Genomic DNA, 19,886 nt, shown 5'->3' with positions numbered 1-19,886 from the left:
AGGAATGGAGAGTAGACCTCAACATTTGAGACTAAGAAGAGTTACGCCAAGAATACTTCGACTAAGAAGTTTTGGTTTGGAGAGTACACAGCTCTCTAACACATCACAACAAACACTGACACGTTAACCAGCAACTGACGCCAACGGCAGCAGCTGCTGCTCACCAGTGCTGACTCCACATCAGCTCGTCGATGCCGACACTCAAACAATGTACGACACTGCCGGCACCAGTGCTGTTCACCAGCACTGAATACACATCCACTCACCAACACAGCTAGAACTCTATGCCGGGTGAGCGTAAAACATTAATTACAGGGTGAGGCAGTGAAACGGCACGATATCGATAGTGGTTGTCGGGCGCGGAGGGGGGTTGCGAGAGTGGGGGAAGTGACCTTGGGCGTCTAGAGTGGTGGAAGTTTCAGTAGCCATGGAGCGTTGGTCGAGTGCGCAACGTGCATATGCCGTAAAGGCATATTACAAAAACGCGGATAGTGTGGTTGGTGCTCAACGCGCCTTTCGTCGTGAATTCAACCTGCCGCCACGGGCTCCCGTGCCATCAAGGAAAGCCATTCTCCTTTGGGTTAAAACCTTTGAAGCTACTGCTAGCACAACAAAGAAAAGAGGCGGCAGCACAAAAACAATCCGGACACCCGAGAACATTAATCGTGTGCGCGAAGCGTTGGGACGAAGTCCGCGAAAATCCGCGAGACGGCACAGCGCAGAACTTGGTCTCAGCAATCGATCAGTAAGACGGATTTTGAAGAGTGACCTTCACTATCATCCATACAAAATTCAGGTAGTGCAAGCCCTTAAACCTAATGACTACAATAACCGTATACGCTTTTGCCAGTCAATGCTTAACGTTATGGAACGAAATGAAGAAAGAGTGCATAACTTATGGATGAGTGATGAAGCCCACTTTCATCTTAGTGGGTACGTAAATAAGCAAAACTTCAGATATTGGTCCTCAGATAACCCGCACGAACTTCATGAAAAACCTCTCCATTCTGAAAAAGTAACAGTCTGGTGCGCAATGTCATCTCGTGGAATCGTGGGGCCCTATTTTTTTGAAGATGAAGATGGCAACACAGTGACGGTAAACTCTGGACGTTATGCTGACATGTTGACCATTTTTGGTCTGCCTGGAATTGATCGACATGATCCAGATGCTGAAACACTCTTCCAGCAAGATGGTGCAACAAGCCATACTGCTAATGTCTCAATGGAATTGCTCAGACTTGCATTTCCAGGACGTCTAATCTGCAGGAATGGCGATTTCCCCTGGCCTGCCCGTTCACCAGATCTGACGGCACCAGACTTTTTTCTTTGGGGCTACCTCAAGTGCAAAGTCTTCCAGGAAAATCCACCAAGAACAAAAGAAGACCTGAAGGAGCGAATTCGACAGGAAATTAACAACATTCCAGTACAGATGCTACGAAACGTCATGGGACAATTTCATCTCAGGCTTAGACAATGTGTGCAAAACCAAGGACGACACCTCACTGACACCATATTTAAAAAATGATTGTTTTTAAGTTAAATCTTTAATTTCCACTCTTGTACTTGAGATCCATGTTCAACTATTATGATTTTACTTGTAAATAAATCTTTGGTGGTTTTACAAAATCGTGCCGTTTCACTGCCTCACCCTGTATTTGAGTATAAAGGTGAAGGAACTGTTGAAAAAGACTGTAATATTTTAGTCATTATAAGTAGAGTAGAATTTTTTTTTAGTGCTCACGAGGTCTGAAACGTGTAAAGTTATGGATCAAGAACAGCAGCTAGCTTCAGAACCAACCACTGCTATTAAAGTGAGAAAGGAAATGTCAGACTGGACTGAGTTAGGAAATTTAATTAAAGCCCAAAGTGCAGCTTTAAGAAAAGAGAGAGGCTCAGTACATTCTAGATTAGATTTAGTGAATGCTAAGTTGGGTGAACAGAAGGCAGATTCAGCAACATTAAGTGAAAAGCTCGATGCACAGAATGTTAATTTAAGTAGAGAAATACACACAGTGAATACCCAATTAAATATTAAATTAGACGCTTAAAGTGAGGTTTTAAGTAACCAGAGTGAAACCTTGAACAGTCAGTCAACAAATACAGGTTTATTACAGACTTAATTTGACATTTTAAATAAGAAAATCGAAAATCTGAAGTTAGATTTAAAGAGTGAACTAACTAGTTCTTTAAATACTCACATAAATCAACTGTTTACTGATTTTGACCAGAGACAGAATGAGCAATTTCAGAATTTGACAAAGAAGCTAGAATTTGATACTGAAGACAAATATAATAATGTAGAATCTGAATTTCGTGAAAATTTAGGATCATTTCAAAGTGTGTGTAATGTTACATTTGATGCTGTAAAGCAAAGATTAAACCCTTTAAAGGAAAGTGTTGAGAAGTAGGACAAACTAATTCCTATGGTCCAGTCGCAAATCGCAGGCATTAACACTCGAGTTGATAATGTGGAAAGAAATTTTAAAGAGAAACTAGCAACGTCAGACATAATAAATATCAGTAGTGTGAAGGAACAGGTAGAAGAGATGATAGACAGAAAAGTTGCCGCAAGGGTGACCTCCTACAACGTGTCTCCAATTTTATCTTCCAAACTTAGTAATACCAAGAGAAATGTAGATGACTTGTGGAAAGGATTCAAACTTATCCAGGCTAGAGTAGAAAACAGAATAAATTTACCTGATGTAGTGTTACCTAGTAAAGTGGTGATTGTTTTGTTGTGGGGAGCCTTTCACACAAAATTTAATGAGAAGTACTGGTTTGCACTTGCTCAAGTAAAGTTAATATCAGATCCATGGGATCTGGGCAGAATCACATCCGTCTCCCAGGGACGTTAACATTCTGAGTTAACGGGCGGAGTGACGACCACCAGATCCCAATTTGTATCAGTGTTTCTTCAAAATTAGTTTTCCTACACCGAATTCTCTTCAAATCTTAAACTATTCTGTTATCTATTAATGAATTCTTAAACCATCCTATAATTTTAGCATATAGAAAACCGGATATGTCAGAAAAATAATAGACTTAAGAGAATCGTGGAAAAATAATGATCTCTAAACATGGAATGAGACGAATAGAGTAAGTATTAATGGAAAAATAATGTCATGGTACTATTCAAACAGTGTGATATCAGGACGACATAAACTGAACAGAGTTTTTTATGTGTGTATAAAATATAGTATAAACTGAATAACTAAACAACTATTTGGTTGTAGTGTATAATTTTTTATTTGATATAGCATATTTTATAACTTTTATGAAATGTTATGTAAAGGGGAGGGTTTGTATTGGTTTTGGAAAATGGTGGGTACTGTGGATTAAAGCATGATTTCCACCGATAGACAAATCAGTGCTAACACAGAACATACACCACACCTTCCAAACAACTCTCGCAAACAAGTGTGACTGATTCTTCACCATTTGCCATTCCATAGGGGTTGCTAAGATTTTTCTTCGGGGAGCTCAAGGGTGAAGGTGAGAATGTCCGTTCTTGTAGGATACTATTAACACCATACCTCCTCTGGCTTCTCACTCAAGTACCGGCGAGGAAGGGATCCTGGGGAAGGGGGTGTGGGAAGGATTTCTTCTTTCACTTCTTCGATCTTAGCAACCATTTCTACTTTTTCTTTTCTTTCTTCTCATTTGAGTACCTATCTACCTTTCCCTCTTTCCATATTCAACTACTTCTATCGCAGAAGTCCTTCTTAATGTCCGTGGTTTTCAATAACCTACAACTTATTTCATATAAGTAGGCCAAAGACTCAGGCTGTACAAACACACATCGACACAGACAAAGATATACTTAAACACAAACATGAAAATTACAAATTAGAAACCAGAAGTGATGTCAGAACCACCAAGGGATGTTGGGGAATAAAGGTATTTGTACATCTGGGTAGATGCACACATTACATTGTTTTTTAATGAATGATGGTTCTACATCATTCCCTTTTTTTTGTCTCTTCTTATATATACATACAGGTATATAAAGAAAGAAGGATAGCAATCAACTCGTGAACCTAGAGAGAGACAGGAGCAGGAGAGCTGAGGTAATAATTATAAAACAGTGATAAGCCAAATTGGAGTTAATTGTGATAACCGTTTGAGAAAAGTCAGGGTAGCAAATACTCTGCTGAGTTATAGGGTAGTGGGACTTGATCATTGTGTGTAGGCATAGTATCTACTAAGAGTTGGTTAATACAGATAGACATAGCATCTACTATGAGTTGAACAATATGTGTAGGCATAGTATCTACTTATATGATAAAAGTGAGGAGTGGAAGAGAACTCAAGGGTATTAGATGGAGTATTAGAAAGTGGAGTTGAGGTGTAAAATAGGTGAGTAACTTTACCAGAGAATGTTTAATGACAGGGTACATAAAGATGTATACTAGGGCAATGAACCATGAGGCCTAGTCAGGAAGGATAAGGGGGGTCGCACCCAGCATTTATTGAATACAAAAGGCAGATAGGCAGACCTAAGAAAGGCTGACCTATACTGTGTGGACAGGAGCACCCGAGCAGAAAACAGAACAATTTGGGTCCTCTCGATTTTAAATATTGAAAGAGCTAACTCCAACATGGATTGAAAGGTTCATATTTTATAATTTTAGTAAAATGTTAAAAAGGATTATTAATAGAAGATGTATTGTTGAGAAATGAAGTGTTATCCTATGTGATATTAATGTACATGGTGATTATGTATAAAATATCGCATGTTCGAGCTGAGGGGAGGGATATGTAGTGCTTTGAGAATTTCCGTGTAAATTCTAGAGCCACTCATCCTTCTACCGTCTCGAACACATGATATTTTAAATATAAGTGGGAGAGTGGAAGCGTATCTACTGCGCCACCTGTTTCTGTGTGCAGGTTGGAAGTTTGTCATGAGAAGACTGTACGAGTGGCGGTCCACTGATGACAACAAGTGTTTGCCACTAGCGCCACAGATGCTGTGTGAAAGAACATGGAGTAATTATAGGCTATTCTTTGCTGTGTTAGTGAATGTGATTATTGTAAAAAGACAAACAAACAATTGATTATAGACTTTAAACTTACGTCATGTCTTGGCCCTGAACGAGGCGAGACGTATGTGATGTCCATAAATCATTTGGTTGTTAGACCAGTGTTGTTATAAATATGTTTAATAGAGTCTAATGTTTGATGATTAAGTTGACTTGCAGAAGTTGTTGTCTGTGAAAGCTGAAAATATATATCATGATTGAACTGAAAGTATTCTACGGGTACCCAATTATTTCAAGAATAGAGAAAGAGTCTAATTAATTCCTCTAACCAGTGAAAATCTTCATAGAAGAAGCTTTTGGGAGATTGATGTAGCTAAATATCCAGAGAAGAGGATCAGTTAGTCACATTACGTAAGTCAACTGATGAGAGTGTGGTGTGAATTGTGAATGCAATCCAGTTCTCTTGTCGTCAAAACCATTAGAATATCAATACATTCCAAGAAACATACCAGGCAGTGGAAACAGAAGCCTTAAAAATTGCCCTCGTAGTACATGAAAACAAAACAAAATATATGATAATGTCACAATCTGAGGCCAGAAAAACCCCTAAAAACCTTAACATCAGTGAGAAATGCTTCAAAGGAGTGTCCTCTTTTAAGTACTTGGGAGCCCTAATAACAAATAACAGTATTGAAAAGGCTATAAGGGAAAGAGTACAAGCAGGAAACAGAGCTTACTTTGCAAATATGCAGCTTTTCAGAAACATCCTTGTTACAAGAAAAATGAAACTGCTAATATATAACTCCCTAGTCCGCCCAGTTATCACATATTAGTCAGATGTATGGACGTTGACAGAACATGATAAAAATGTGCTAAGAACCATTGAGCGGAAAATACTACGCAAAATCTATGGGCCAATAAGGGAGGAAGGAGGCTGGAGAATACGCTACAATGCTGAATTATAAGAGTTAATACAGAGTAGGGACAAAGTAAAATTTGTGAAATCACAGTGAATATGATGGCTAGAACACCTGGAGAGAATGGCAGAGGATAGAATCCCAAAGAAAATGATGAAACGTGTTATCCATTTAGCTAGGTGAAAAGGGAGACGTAGAAGAAGAGGGATTGACAATGTAATAATGGATCTCACCAGTATGGGAGTCCTGGCGTGTAAAAGATCAACAAATAACCAAGAAGTGTGGAGGAAGATCGTTGAAGAAGCCAAGGCTCACCGGGGGCTGTAGTGCTATTGAAGAAGAAGAAGAAGAAGAAGAAGAAGAAACAAAAACAGAGCAGTTTTCTTTTCAGGTGCTACTTTCTAACTTAATGTTAAACTCTCCCAATATTCCTGTACACAATAATTTATTATTATTTTTTTTTTCCAAATTATACTCAAACAACCATTTCCACATTAAGAAGCAAATCACTCTCCTCCTCCTCCTCCTCCTCCTCCTACCTTAACATGAATGAGCATAAGTCCAGAAACTGTGTTCAGTGTGCTGGGTCTGGCTTCATTCACTTAATAAACCAAATAGACCCTCTAAATGGAAAAAGAAACTGTGCTTTGAGTCTTTACAATAGTTATAATGATAGTCTTCTAAATTTCGTGGCCAGCTCCACCACAGGCAATGAAGCTGGCACGCTGCAGACACTGGTCGATGGTCCAGGTTAATGCTGGCTCTCGTTGCCCCAGATCCCTCAAGCAGCAGCACAGACAACAATAAACATACATTTTATGATGTAAAAGTGTCCTTTGCAGAAAAAAATCAACCAGTCAGTGGCTTGACATTCTGATGGGTGGTAATGTGCAAAATAATTAAGAAAAAAGCCATTAAGATCAACAGAACACAGTGGTATCTCTCAGCCATGTGCTTGCGACTTGGATCCAAATACAACACCTTTTGTATAAGGTGTCTTCTCATACTGTTGGTAGGCAGTTGGATTGTAGATTCAGCTCCCATGTTTTAGGCTATCAGTTATATCAAGACCTAGGTATCTGCTGTAAAGGACTGGCTTTATATAGTCAGGAAATGGAAATTGCTGATTGGCATTGGCTCATTTACAGCAATCACCATTAAGTGTGGCCAGTATGTTCAGATACACCAAAGGATTGACTATTACAGTATTTCTAGAGTCATGCAGTGTTACAGGTGTTAGTTTTCCAGCACGTGTCCTGACCGGGAGGGGGGCGGCAGTGACCAGTTGGTGTGTTATGGATTTATATCATGTTCACAATAGAGGATGGGGTGAAACATGATCTCGGACAACTGACTGCTGGCAGCACTGTTGACAGTTTCAAACTATGAAGTGCAATTGAAGCAGCTGTGCCAAGCCCTCTACAACTGTCAGGAATCTCCTTTTGCCGACTCCACAGTAGTATGGTATTAATCCGGGTACTTCAACACCTCAGTGATAATTACATGGCTTAGAACTGTTGGGTTCAGCTCTACTTTTTGGCTAACTGACTTTCACTTGATATGTCTGTAGTGACTGAAGTAGTGACTCAATGAATGACACTTGTACTGACTCTTTCATACTTTATTAGGAGTGCACCATTGACGTCACTGTTATAAATGGACAGGATAGAAATACCGTAATTTGGAGCTCTAAACCTTGACATAAAATAGAGTTGATTACAGGGTACTACTCAATAACACTGTGCATAACACACTGCATAACATTCTGCAACAGAACGTTGGCAAGGAGCATTCATTACCATTAAATTCACAAAAAACAAAGAATAAACAGAACACACAGAAAACGCACAAAAGCATAAAAAACATAGCACTCCTGGTGGCTGGGTACTGAACTGCTCAGACAGCTGATTCACTTGCTAAGAACACTGCACTGCAGTGTACGCTACACAACAGTGAACTTCACACTAGTGTGTGGTGCCTGACCTGTAGGCTGTTATATCAGCCCCAGATGGAAGCAGTTTTGGCATCGAGAAACCTCATCCTACGGCCAGAATGAATTGTCCACATCGTAGTTGAACTGTGCCCCGGTCTACATTGTTGTTGGAACTGTGCCCCGGGAGGTGGACGCTACAGTGGTGGCGCTTATGACATAGCATCTCGATCTGAGGTGGGTGGGCGCCTTTGTTGAGCTGCTATCGGTGGCGTGTCATGAAAGACATATGCTAGTTTAAGATGGTTCAATGTGACAATTGTACCCTTACCATTCACTAGAATATCCATTGTTTGTGTATGTCATTGGAGAACTTTATATGGGGCTTGCAGTGCCTTCCATGCAGAGCATAACATGTGTACAATGCTCAACATCTTAGTGCACAACAGATCGCGGTGTGCCATGCTGCGAAGCTCTCAGAGGATGGGTCCTGGAAATGTGCTGTCTCAAGTGATGCGAAAAATCTGACTGATCTCGAGCAGCTATCTCGATCATGTCTGTGTCAACAAAATCACCAGGCAGTCGCTGTGTCTCACCATAAACCAATTCTGCCACGAATGAACCGGTGTTTGACTTGATTTGATCATCCCATAGCTTGTCGGGTGGTAACTAGTAGTCTTACGGTGGGTATAACCACAAAACTTGACCAGCTGAGCAAGCAGATCTGATTCAGACTGATGTCTGCAGTCCATTGAGATATGCAGCAGACGTCTAAATATCGCCAACCATGTTAGAGCAAAGGTGGAAGCTAATGTCTCATCTGTGATGTTATGGACTGGTGCTGCTTCAGGCCAATGGGTATAATGGTCAGTCATTGTTAATAAGTATCTCTACTTGTTTGATGGGGGAAGTGGTCCAACAATGTACATGGGGGAAGCACGTGGGGGTATCTGGTAAGTCGCCAGTCGGGACTTGGACATAGCGGGTAATCTTGCAGGATTGACACTTGAGACAAGATCTGACACATTCCTGACAGTCTTTCTGCATGCCCGGCCACACACAATCCTGAGACATTAGACAAAAGGTGGGAAGCACCCCAGGATGGCACAACTCATGGACAGTGCTAAAAGCTTGCCTTCTGAGCACTGGCAGTTGGAAAAGACAAAGTCAACCATACAAGATCTCACTGTACAGATGTGTTTCTTCTCCTGGTACATCATTGAGCTGCAACTTCAGTCCTGATGTGGGTTTATTGATGTACATACTGTGCTTGTTGTCTTCCTTTTGCACATGTGCAAGTGTGAAAAAATCTAGTGAACTTGAGACACTGTTGACCCATGATAGAAAGTCTACAAAATCATTGTTAATTTCAAATATGTGTCTAATGTGTGTTGTGAACTTGGCCACAAATTCAAGATGATTAAATTGCCTGGTGAGCAGTTGGCACTCTTTCGCCTGCATGCAAATATCAAGGTCTTGGGGTTCATATAGATAGTAAAGACTTAAGCTTCAACTTGCAGATAAGAATATGTAAATGTCTGGTAACAGCCAGGACCTCACAGTTATATGTCAACGAACCTGCATCAGCATGGAGGTCACCACTCGTTGGGTTCAGCTCTAAGTTTTGGCCAAGTGATTTTCACTTGATGTGTTTGTAGTGACTAAGTGAACGACACTTGTACTGACTCTTTGAAACTTTATTAGGAATGCATGCCTGACATCAGTATTATATGTGGACAGAAAAGTAATTTTGAGTTACTTGTATAGTAGTTCGGGATTAGCATTACATCCATTATTTCTCACTTCCATTTCTGTTAGTTTGGTGTGCTTTTGTAGTTATTGACTTTAATCTTGCAATCTTCTCAACAAATGTAGTTTGATTTCCGCTACTGGGTGCTCAACTTTTTCTCTCCATAGCTGTATCTTAGGTCCATATCATTCAACCACTTTGTTTATAAAGTTTTTTGTTGCAGTGGCAACTGAGATCAGAATTAAAGTACCTGTCAGATACATCCAAAACTTTTAATATTTCTTCTTTTAGAAAAGTTGCTTGTCCTTTTTAATATCTGAATAATATGAGAAGTTATGCTAGTGACTTTGAAATAGGATTTAATTTGTTTCAAGAACATAAATATCATTTGTAAATATGTAAGAAGAGGCTTTGGGAAAAAGTCAAATTAAGGAAACAATGTTTAGAATTCAGGTAAGTTCAAGAGAAAATCCAAATAAATATCAGTGTTCTTTGAACATTTACTGTTCATGTACATGCCACATCTAGATAACTATTTTACACACGCGCTTTATAATCAACATGTTAAAGGTGAGAAAATCAGTGATATTAACCCTGTACTATCTGATCATCATAATTCGTGAAAAAATTATAGATGTCTCAATAAATGAAAATAACAACAACAATAATAATAATAATAATAATAATAATAATAAAACCAGTGCTATTAACCATGTACGGTTTGGGCAACACAACTTGTGACACAGATCAGAAGAGAGGTGAAGTCAGGAGGGAATATTATGATTTAACATCCTGCCGACAATGTGGCAGGATGAGCACCTGAGCACAAGCTTCAGGTGGAGTGATGTAATCAGCTGTGTCCTTTTCAAGAGGTCTGTGCTGACATTTCCATTAAGCAAGAATCCAAGTCCAGTGTATTACCAATGCACCACATCCTCAGTTGAAAATGCGTTTGAAAAATAGGGAATACAAAGGATGTTGAAGTGGGAAGACCACATAGGTCAAAGAATTTTCATTTATTTAGTAAGAAAAGTTCTGGCAGCGTGAAAATTATTTAGTAGTAAAGGAGACTACTCGCCATTGAGAGATCTCCTGTACTCCTAAATTATTTTCAAGAATCTCCACTTTGTATTTGAATGTTTCAGTATCCTCATAGTCTTTGAAGGCATTGTTCAAGTAAATAGTTATTTTGTATAGTTTTTTAATTGGTACAATATGATGTCCCACATTGCCTGTATTTAACTAGTTAAAATTTTCTTCACCTATGTATTTAAGTAGGTGAAAATATTTACTGTCCCACAGTTCTTTGAAATTTATTTACCAGTCATGATTCGATTGACAGTCTCAAAATACTCTTTTAAAATCCTTTCTGTTCAAACATTGTTACAGTGCTTGACACAGTAACTGAAAATAAATGCCTCTGATCCATTAATCCCTCATCCTACTCCTTGTGCACATCGACATATTGCAGGTAATGAAGTTAGTAAAAGTTCGTATGTTTCCTAGTTTGTTGTTAAAGGCTGACTGCACATTGATTCCAAAGCCATCCTGATCTGAAAACACAATTTGATATAACAGGATATTTTAGTTTGTGTTTTGCGTAGCATCTTCAACATATATGCCCTCTTCCAGTCATTTAGAATTAGTTGATACATTTCCACATTATATCATTACATTTTTAAAGATGTGTGGTAGTGAGAAAAGCAAGTATAGCATGATTTAAAATTTATTTCTCCATCAAATATAAAATATTCATATGAAAACTTTATTTTTTCCTCTATTTACAGCGTGAACAAGCTTATGCTGAAGCTAGATTACGAATCCTTGGTGAAGCTCGAAGTCCTGAGGAACAACACCTGCCCTCAACTGATGATAGGTTGGTGCCGTACTTTTTGCTAGTGATAGTAACACAAACATAATTTCAAATTGCTCAGTGGGAATGTGGAATAGAAATAGAAAATCTTTTAATAAGTAGTGGTTGTGGGAGCATATATTTGAATGTCAACAAACTAAAAACACTAGGATTATATCTGTAAATATTGACTTATGATATACTGTTTTGAATATTTAAAGAAGAGTAGATGGGTTGTAAATCCAATAAGATGATGTATTTATTATTGTACTTCTACCAAGACAAGTTTGCATAATTCATGTTAATTTTCAAATTTTTGCTTTTTTGTTAAATGAATGCACTTTATTTAATAATATAATAATTATTATAGAATGAAACATTTGTTCGTGAAAGAGTTTAAGACAAATGAGTGATGCAGTAAGAATCATACAAAAAGTATGACGTTAAATTTTGTACACAACCCCAAATTTCAGCAATATTAGGATTTATGGGTAATCAGCTGTCACTACACAAATAACTTTACTGACTGGTGTTTTATCTTTGTGTAATATCAGAGTATAATTGGTTATAATTGAAGAAATTTCAGAGAAATATCATGTGGTTTCAGATTTTTACTGTTAGTTTGTGATGATGCCTTGATAATACTCTAGATCATATAATAGACTGCCCGTTCTTAAGGTGAATGAGGCAACTGCATAAATAGTTTTGTCATTGGACAACAAATATTGCAAGTGGCACTATGATGCCCATTGACTTAGACATATCATGGGATTAGCAATGCTGTTCATCGGTGAAATGTTATAAGCAAAGTTTGTCTCCAATTATCAGCATTTGGCTGGAGCACAACTCATCAAATGCATTCATCCCACAGTCAACTGTACCTGAAGATCATCTCTAATTTATATGTTTAGCAATTTTTGCTGAGTTTCCAATCAATGAATGCAAATTAGCTACTGTGATATGCTACCAATTCAGTTGATTTGTACTGCAGGAATACTTCTTACTAAGTAGAATAAATATGAAATCATTAGAACTAATGCTTATAAAATAAACATTTCTCATGAGCTATTATTTGGATATAGAGTGTATCGCAGTATTTTACTTGAGTCTGTGTAGCTAATTTGATATAGATTTATGAGGGCAGAAAAAGCTTCCCACTAGAAAGCTTTTTAATTCTTCACAACTTCTTTAAATTTAATAAAGTAGCATCCTTTCAGTTATTGAACATGTTCTACGAACTCAGCTCAAAGCAAACACTAGTTAACTGTCACAAGTGGATTGCTTTATATCTTGAAACTCATTTACAGAATTCAATCACAGCTGTCTGTAAGTCACTGGCACTTGTAGTTTCACACTTTGTTCTTTTAGAGTTGTTAATAGCTTGCAAATAATCCAGTAGTGGTTCTCTCTGATTTCTGCTTATCAGTTGCTAGCAATAGTACAAGAAAGTTTGTTAGGCTGTGAGCTCCACTGCTAGAGATGGGGCTGGTGCAAGTAAACAGGCACATACTGCATGTTTACTGTTCTGTTTAATGTCCGATTTCAGCATCCGACTGATATTGAAATGACATGTACAACAAAATACACACATTTTGATGTTTCAGATTCAAAATTTGACTTAGAAGTAACAGGTATAGAAGATATGATTTGAGTCTGGCTCGTGTAGTATATAAAATTTGAGTACTAGTGGGTATCGTGACATGACACTGGGGATATAATCTTACTGTATGCAAAATGTATGTATGGGTATTAGGCGCATTATAATGACAATATTTTACTCATTGAGATGGTAAATAAGTTTAAGAAGTAATTTTTGCTTCCATTGTAAACATTTTTGTAGGCCTTCTTAACAACCACCACATTTTGCATCTGATTACAGTTAGTTGTAAATGGATGTCATTTCGTTTACACAGTGAACAACTAAATCATGAATGCAGTTAACAAAAAAAAAATACCATCAGGACATCTACTACTGTCACAAATTACAAACATTTTTCTGAAAAGAATACATTTACAGTGAACATGCATTTTTTAAATTACAATTTAAATGTACTCAAAATACAGTTTGTTCTTTAAATTAAACTGTATTTTAAAATGGAATTGCTTTCCCTTTCTCACATCTCATCCTGTGAGCCATGATGAAGGGCAATAGACAGATTCTGTATCTTAGATTTCTGCAAAGTGTGTGACATGGTGCCCCACTGCAGACTGTTAACAAAGGTGCAAGCATACGGAATAGATTCTCAGATGTGCGAGTGGCTTGAAGACTTCTTAAGTAATAGAACACAGTATGTTGTCCTTGATAGTGAGTGTTAGAGACAAATGTATCATCAGGAGTGCCCCAGGGAAGTGTGATAGGACCGCTCTTATTCTGGCTGTACATAAATGATCTGACAGCAGGGGTAGCAGCAATCTGCATCTGTTTGTTGAACATGCTGTAGTGTACGGGAATGTGCTGATGTTGAGGGACTGTAGGAGGATACAAGATGACTTATGCAAAATTTCTAGTTGCTGTGTTGAATGACAGCTTGCTCTAAATGTATAAAAATGTAAATTAATGCAGATGAATTGGAAAGACAATACAGTAATGTTCGAAAACTGCATTATTAGCGCAATGCTCGAGAGTAATGTAGATTAAATATCAAACCGAAACGTTGCTAGGCAATATGAAATGGAACGAGCATGTAAGAATGGTAACAGGGAAGGCGGATGGTCGACTTCTGTTTATTGGGAGAATCTTAGAAAAGAGCCTTTCATCTGTAAAGGAGACTGCATTTAAATCACTAGTGCAACTCATTCTTGAATGCTGCTAGGGTGTTTGGGATCCCCACCAGACCAGATTAAAGGAAGACATCAAGGCAATTCAGAGGCGCCAATGCAGTGTCAGGGGCTAGAATAGACCTGCGGCCCTTCCTTGCCTGTCGTAAAAGGCAACTAATAAGTCTTTTTATTTGGTCATGTTTTTACCTTGATTTTTGTCTATACTTTGGACTTCCGAAGGTTTTCATTATTTTAATGCTTTTTTCTCTCACCTAATTTGGCTTTTTAAGTTATGGTCCCCATTTTGGGTTTGACCTCCACTTTCCAAATTTTACAGAAGTGCAGGCCATTTAGGGGAGGGCACCTTACTGTGGTGCATTAACTCTCCACTGTGCGCTTTTATCTTTTGCACCTACCAATCAAGTGGACCTACCTCTGCACCTGAAATTCAGCATGGTAGCCAGTCCATCGTGGTTGTCATGTACACTCTCGGTGATAGCCCCCTGACAACGCAGGGATCGCACTGCCAATGCCTGAACTTAACTTCCCCGTGTCAGCCAAGGAGTAGGTGCCTATCAACATTGGGGTACCAGGATTCCGGGCAACAGCTATTGTGCAAAGTGGCCTTCGCCTTGGTGGGATGCACCCAGGGGAAGAGCCTCTGATCGGAGTGAGTGGCATTGGGGCAGATAGTCCACAATGAAATGGATCAGACTTAATGGTGGCCATTCCAACACAAATGTGTCAACAGTCAGGTACAGTGATTTTAATGCAGAGGTTTACAATCCTATGGCTGTGACCGTGCTTCAGCTTCAGATGAGAGCCAGGTGAGGAAAAATGGGAGTGGACAGTTTGCCGAGGGCTTGGTTTGTTCTCGAACTGACGGTGGATCAATTGCCGCAATGAAGCCACTATTTTTCTTTGCAAATATTGAAGATCGATTTGGGGACATTACAGCAATAGAAAAGTGAAAAATGGACCTTTGATGATCAAAACATCACACATCAACCAATCACGGGCACTTCAGGCCTGTGCAAAGATAAGAGAGATACCTGTCACCATTTCTCCTATTAACAAGGTCAGTAGAATTCAAGGTGTTAATCTCCGATTTTAACCTAATGCTACAAACTGATGAAGAAATACGCACTAATCAGGTGTGGTGTGCAGTCCATTTTGTTCTCCACATCCAGAAGGGACCCAAAGGTAATAGAGTGGACACTGGAGCTTTTATCCTACCCTTCGATGGCAACATTTTACCTGAGAAGGTTAAGGTCATGGTTTTTAGATGGGATGTCAGGCCTTAGTTTTCCTCCTCTGATGAGATGTTTTGGGTGGCTGTTCTAATGAGGCTATCTGTTGGACATGTGGACGGGCAACCCTGGTGACCAACCAGATGAATTGGAAAGACAATACAGTAATGTTCGAAAACTGCATTATTAGCGCAATGCTCGAGAGTAATGTAGATTAAATTGTCAACTGTCTGGAAGTGCACCCTTCTCATTCACCATAATTCAGTATTTAAGAGGCAGAATAAAATCCAAGAGTATAAAACACTTGACCACCTGTATCATTGACGTGCAAAGAAATAGTTTGAAAGACTTCATCCAGTTGATATGGTCTTAAATTTTGCGAATGTTGTCATAGTCCAAAGCACACGTGATGACACGGTCTTGCACGACACGTCCTGGCACTGCCGCACAGTTGAGGGGAAGGAACTTCAGCTCCCTTGCCCCCTACACCTGTAGCACTGGCAGTTCCCACACATCAGGGATGAGGACACCTATGCCCCCTCCCCCCAGACAAGGACCAGCGCCTGCAGTTTGTGGGCAGAAGAAAAGTACCATCCTCCTAGTAGATAAAAGGGTGAAATCTTCACTGAAATCAAAGGATAAGAAGGATAAGCAGAAAGATAAACTACTTTCTGAGATTACAGTGGAATTTCTTGCAGCCCATAAACACCTTAATTGCAAAATATTGATATTAGTTTGTTATTCCAAATGACTCGTCCAAACAGCCATGTGTGTTAGCATGATAGAATTCACTGGTAGATTGACAACAAAGGCCAGTGTGTCAGCCAGCCTGGGTGTGGTTCCCACATCTGACTAGGTGAATATCGAGCTTTACCCAAATCCCGCCTCAATTACATGATTTGCAAACACTTCAAAAACGTTCTCACTGTTTCACGTGGGACAACGCTAGACACAGACAGATGGGGTACATAAATCCTGTCTCGGCATAGTAGTAGTGGTGAGAGGAGGGACCACCCTCTGCCTCTGGTATTGCCAAATCCAGATTGACATGCCAACACCATGAAGAAGATGTGGGGTAAGGCCAGGAAATAGTAGTAGGAGCATTGTCTTATCCTAATTTGATTTTTTTAATTTAAATGTAATGATGAAGTTATGTAAAATGTTTTCACTGTTTATATTGTACTTTGTTGTTCCAGGATAAGCAAAATACAGACAAAAATGGAGGTGTTGCGAACGTCAGAAACTGGCAACATTTTGCGTCATCCGAAGGGACCCGACGGAACGAGAGGATTCAATTTGCGTAGATAGTGCCCTTAGGAGCACTACGTTATTGATGTCTCCTGCCTTGCCTCTCCCCGTGACAATACAGACTAATAAATTGACATTGCCTACATTTGAGGCACATGGGAGAAGGGAGAATTCACAACCAATATTTGTGATGTGATTGTACATAATTGCGTGATTTATATAGTGAAAACAAGACAATGCCTAGTTGTATCAGCTTGTTGTGGCATGACTTAAGAGACAATTGTGTTGATATTTTGATACATTTAATGGACTCACAGTTCTGTGTGTGTGGACCCTATGGAAATGAAAACCAGTGATGAAACAACCTCTCATATACATAATCACATACATATTATATATCATACACTCATTTCATTGCCATGGATGTTGTGTTGTTAAAATTTTATATATGTTTTAGGTTTTATGGTTTTTTTTTTTTTATAGACTGTTTTCAGTTGCAAATAATTTCACACGTTTCTGTGGCATTTTGATTTCTGCTGATGATTTCACCTTTCTTGTTATGATAGAATAAGTGATGGAAACAGGAAAATACCTTACCAGATATTTCTTCTTCTTCATCACTGTCGTCGTGATCTCTCCCTCCCTCCCTCCCCCCCCTCCCTCCCCCTCCCCCTCTCCCTCTCCCCCCTCTTCTCTCCCCTCCCTCTCTCTCTCAATTTTTTATTGTTACTGTGTCATGGTTTGTCTTTCTATCCATACATTTTTGACTTATGTGACGGTATGAAATAAGGAAAAGTGAACAGAATTTAGGTGCAGTGAACAGAATTAAACTCAAATAACAGGATTGCATATTTTTAAAACAATTCATTCAAAAAGTAGATAATTATATCTATGTGCTGGATATACATGTAAAGATTGTGCATTAAGAAATTGTTATGCCACTTGGAACTTGGTGGAACAGTGCTGCCACTTAAGCTTACAGGAATTTATACTTTTCCACATTTCATATAAATTTGAGAATAAATAATGGGACATGGAGTGATAATGAATGTGCATATTTCCAATTTTGTAAAAAGAAAAAAAAATGACAGTTTCATAAATGTAAGTGTGCATAGTGAGACATCTGTTTGTTTCATCCTTCTGATACTAGATTCCCTCTGTTGTAACTTGACATGAAGACTGAGTGTACTGAATTGTAGTTATTTAATATCATGACAAACAATGATGATAGCTGCAAGATGTTAAAGTCCAGGATGCATTCCACTGTATGATACATTGGAACTACCTGAAGTTGTGATCTAGTCTTGAACAGAAGTATTTCCACCACGGATTTTGTGTATGGATGTAAATCTTGTTGGAGAGTTTTCTGAAATGTCACAGTCAGTTTTGTATGTATGGACAAGTAATTGTCAGGCCTGCTCAAATGGTGTGTAAATGTTTCGTAATTCTTGAGCACACATTTTCAATATAGGTAGAATTTGCCATCAAACACAATGAGTGTTTTATATCTCATAAAGAAGGGAAAGTTTTAATTTATGCAATCATTAAAATTATCATTTAAAATGCATTTTCCTCATTGGCTGTTTTTTTTATAAATTTTCTACTATTTGCAAAAACTGTGCTGCCTGGCTTAAGTTAGATAAACACATTAACGTGCCTTAGATTTTGGGCAAAATGGCTTATAGAACAACTTCAAAGGAATTTTTATTTTTATTACAGAAGAATATTACAGCTATTTATTCTGAAACAGAAGTAGATACACAATGAAGCAGATTATAGTAATGTAAGAAAAATATCACAGACAGTGTAGGGGCCAGAAAATACTTTGTGGCATGTTAATCCACAGTGGTCACAACTTTGACGGCAGAAATTCAGTAAAAATGAGTAGTTTCTCAGAGTCAGCAAAACAACAGATGAATGGCAAAAAGCTTTTTTTCTTTTATTATGTGTAAAGAAATATTAATTCCTATGTATATGATTTTCCTTTCTGAAGTTGAAAATTGCTTGCACTTCGTATTTGGTTTCACAATTTTTTCATGTGTAATTATTTCATTTTAAATATTGAGTGGATAGGTTTTTCTGACTTCTAGTGTCAGAGGATTTTTCTGTTGCGCTATCAATGAGTTGAATGAATTGCCGTTTCCTATCTCTTAGAAAGTCATTGGAGTGTTAGTCTTACTGTGTTTATATTGGAGTATAAGCAGTTGATGGTAGAAGTCCAACTCCCCACTTCTGCCTGCTCAAGTATTATTTTAATGAAGAATGGTCTGTATTCAGAATCTTGCATTATGATAATTTTTATTTAATTGAATCTGTACCCAAAAAAAGATTGTAACCGTGATTAATGAGCATTTAGTGCCTCTTTGTAAGGCTTCATTTTTTGTTATTAAAGATATGCTGCTGGTATTTGTCCTTGCAGCATTGTTGCTGCATGCAAATAAATTTTGGAAGGTTTGTAACCAGTTTTTAAGATTTAAATTATTTAAAGTTTTCAGATGTAGGATTTCCACCTCAAAGAAACATTAGTGATTAAATGTTGGATATTTTTTATGTGCCCTCATTTTGAGATATATGTAAAAATTATTATTAAAATGGGTTACTTTTGATGGAAGTCAATATATTTTAAAAAATTATCAATATCACTTGTTTTAATATTTAAAAAATAGATTGCTGAACTGTGAGCAGTGACAGATATGTAGCACAGTCAAGATGCCAAAGAAGTTACCAGTTTGTTAAGATTAAATTGTGTAACAAAGCCTCAGTAGTAGCTTTTCCCATATCCTTATAAAAATAAGGTTTATTTATGATAAAATTGTCTTGATATTAAAACACTGAATAATTCTTTTACAGTAGTATATGTGGTCCCCAGGAAATACATTCTGTGGTATAAAGACATTGAAAGTCCAATAATTCAATCTTTCAATATATTGAACAAAAAATAAATTAGAAAGGAAACAATGATGGCTTCTTCTGTACATTAATGACATTTTTGTGTTTCGAAATTATGTTATCATAATGAGCCCTGAAAAGAATCTTTACAGTTTATGTAATGACTGAGCAATATGGTACATTGGTTAGCACACAGGACACACTTTGGGAGGATGGTAGCTCAAATTCCCATCTGCACATCCAGGTTTAGGGTGTCAATGATTTACATCAGTCACTTGCTGTAAATGCCAGGTCGGCCTCTTTTAAAAGGT

At 38.1% G+C, this 19,886-nt stretch overlaps 1 protein-coding gene across 1 annotated transcript in view; it reads left to right on the top strand.

The window, feature by feature from the left end:
* LOC126251471 (SUZ domain-containing protein 1) overlaps positions 1-17,304 on the top strand; it is a 54,829-nt gene extending 37,525 nt beyond the window's left edge. Inside the window, exons 4-5 of the mRNA XM_049951910.1 lie at positions 11,364-11,452; positions 16,635-17,304. Of these exons, the coding sequence (XP_049807867.1) occupies positions 11,364-11,452; positions 16,635-16,746 (201 nt within the window). The 3' untranslated portion in view covers positions 16,747-17,304. The remainder of the gene's footprint in view (positions 1-11,363; positions 11,453-16,634) is intronic.
* The last annotated feature ends 2,582 nt before the right edge of the window (positions 17,305-19,886 follow it).

Source organism: Schistocerca nitens, chromosome 4, assembly GCF_023898315.1.
Source record: "Schistocerca nitens isolate TAMUIC-IGC-003100 chromosome 4, iqSchNite1.1, whole genome shotgun sequence".
Lineage (NCBI taxonomy): Eukaryota > Metazoa > Arthropoda > Insecta > Orthoptera > Acrididae > Schistocerca > Schistocerca nitens.
This window is presented reverse-complemented; position numbering and strand designations above follow the sequence as displayed.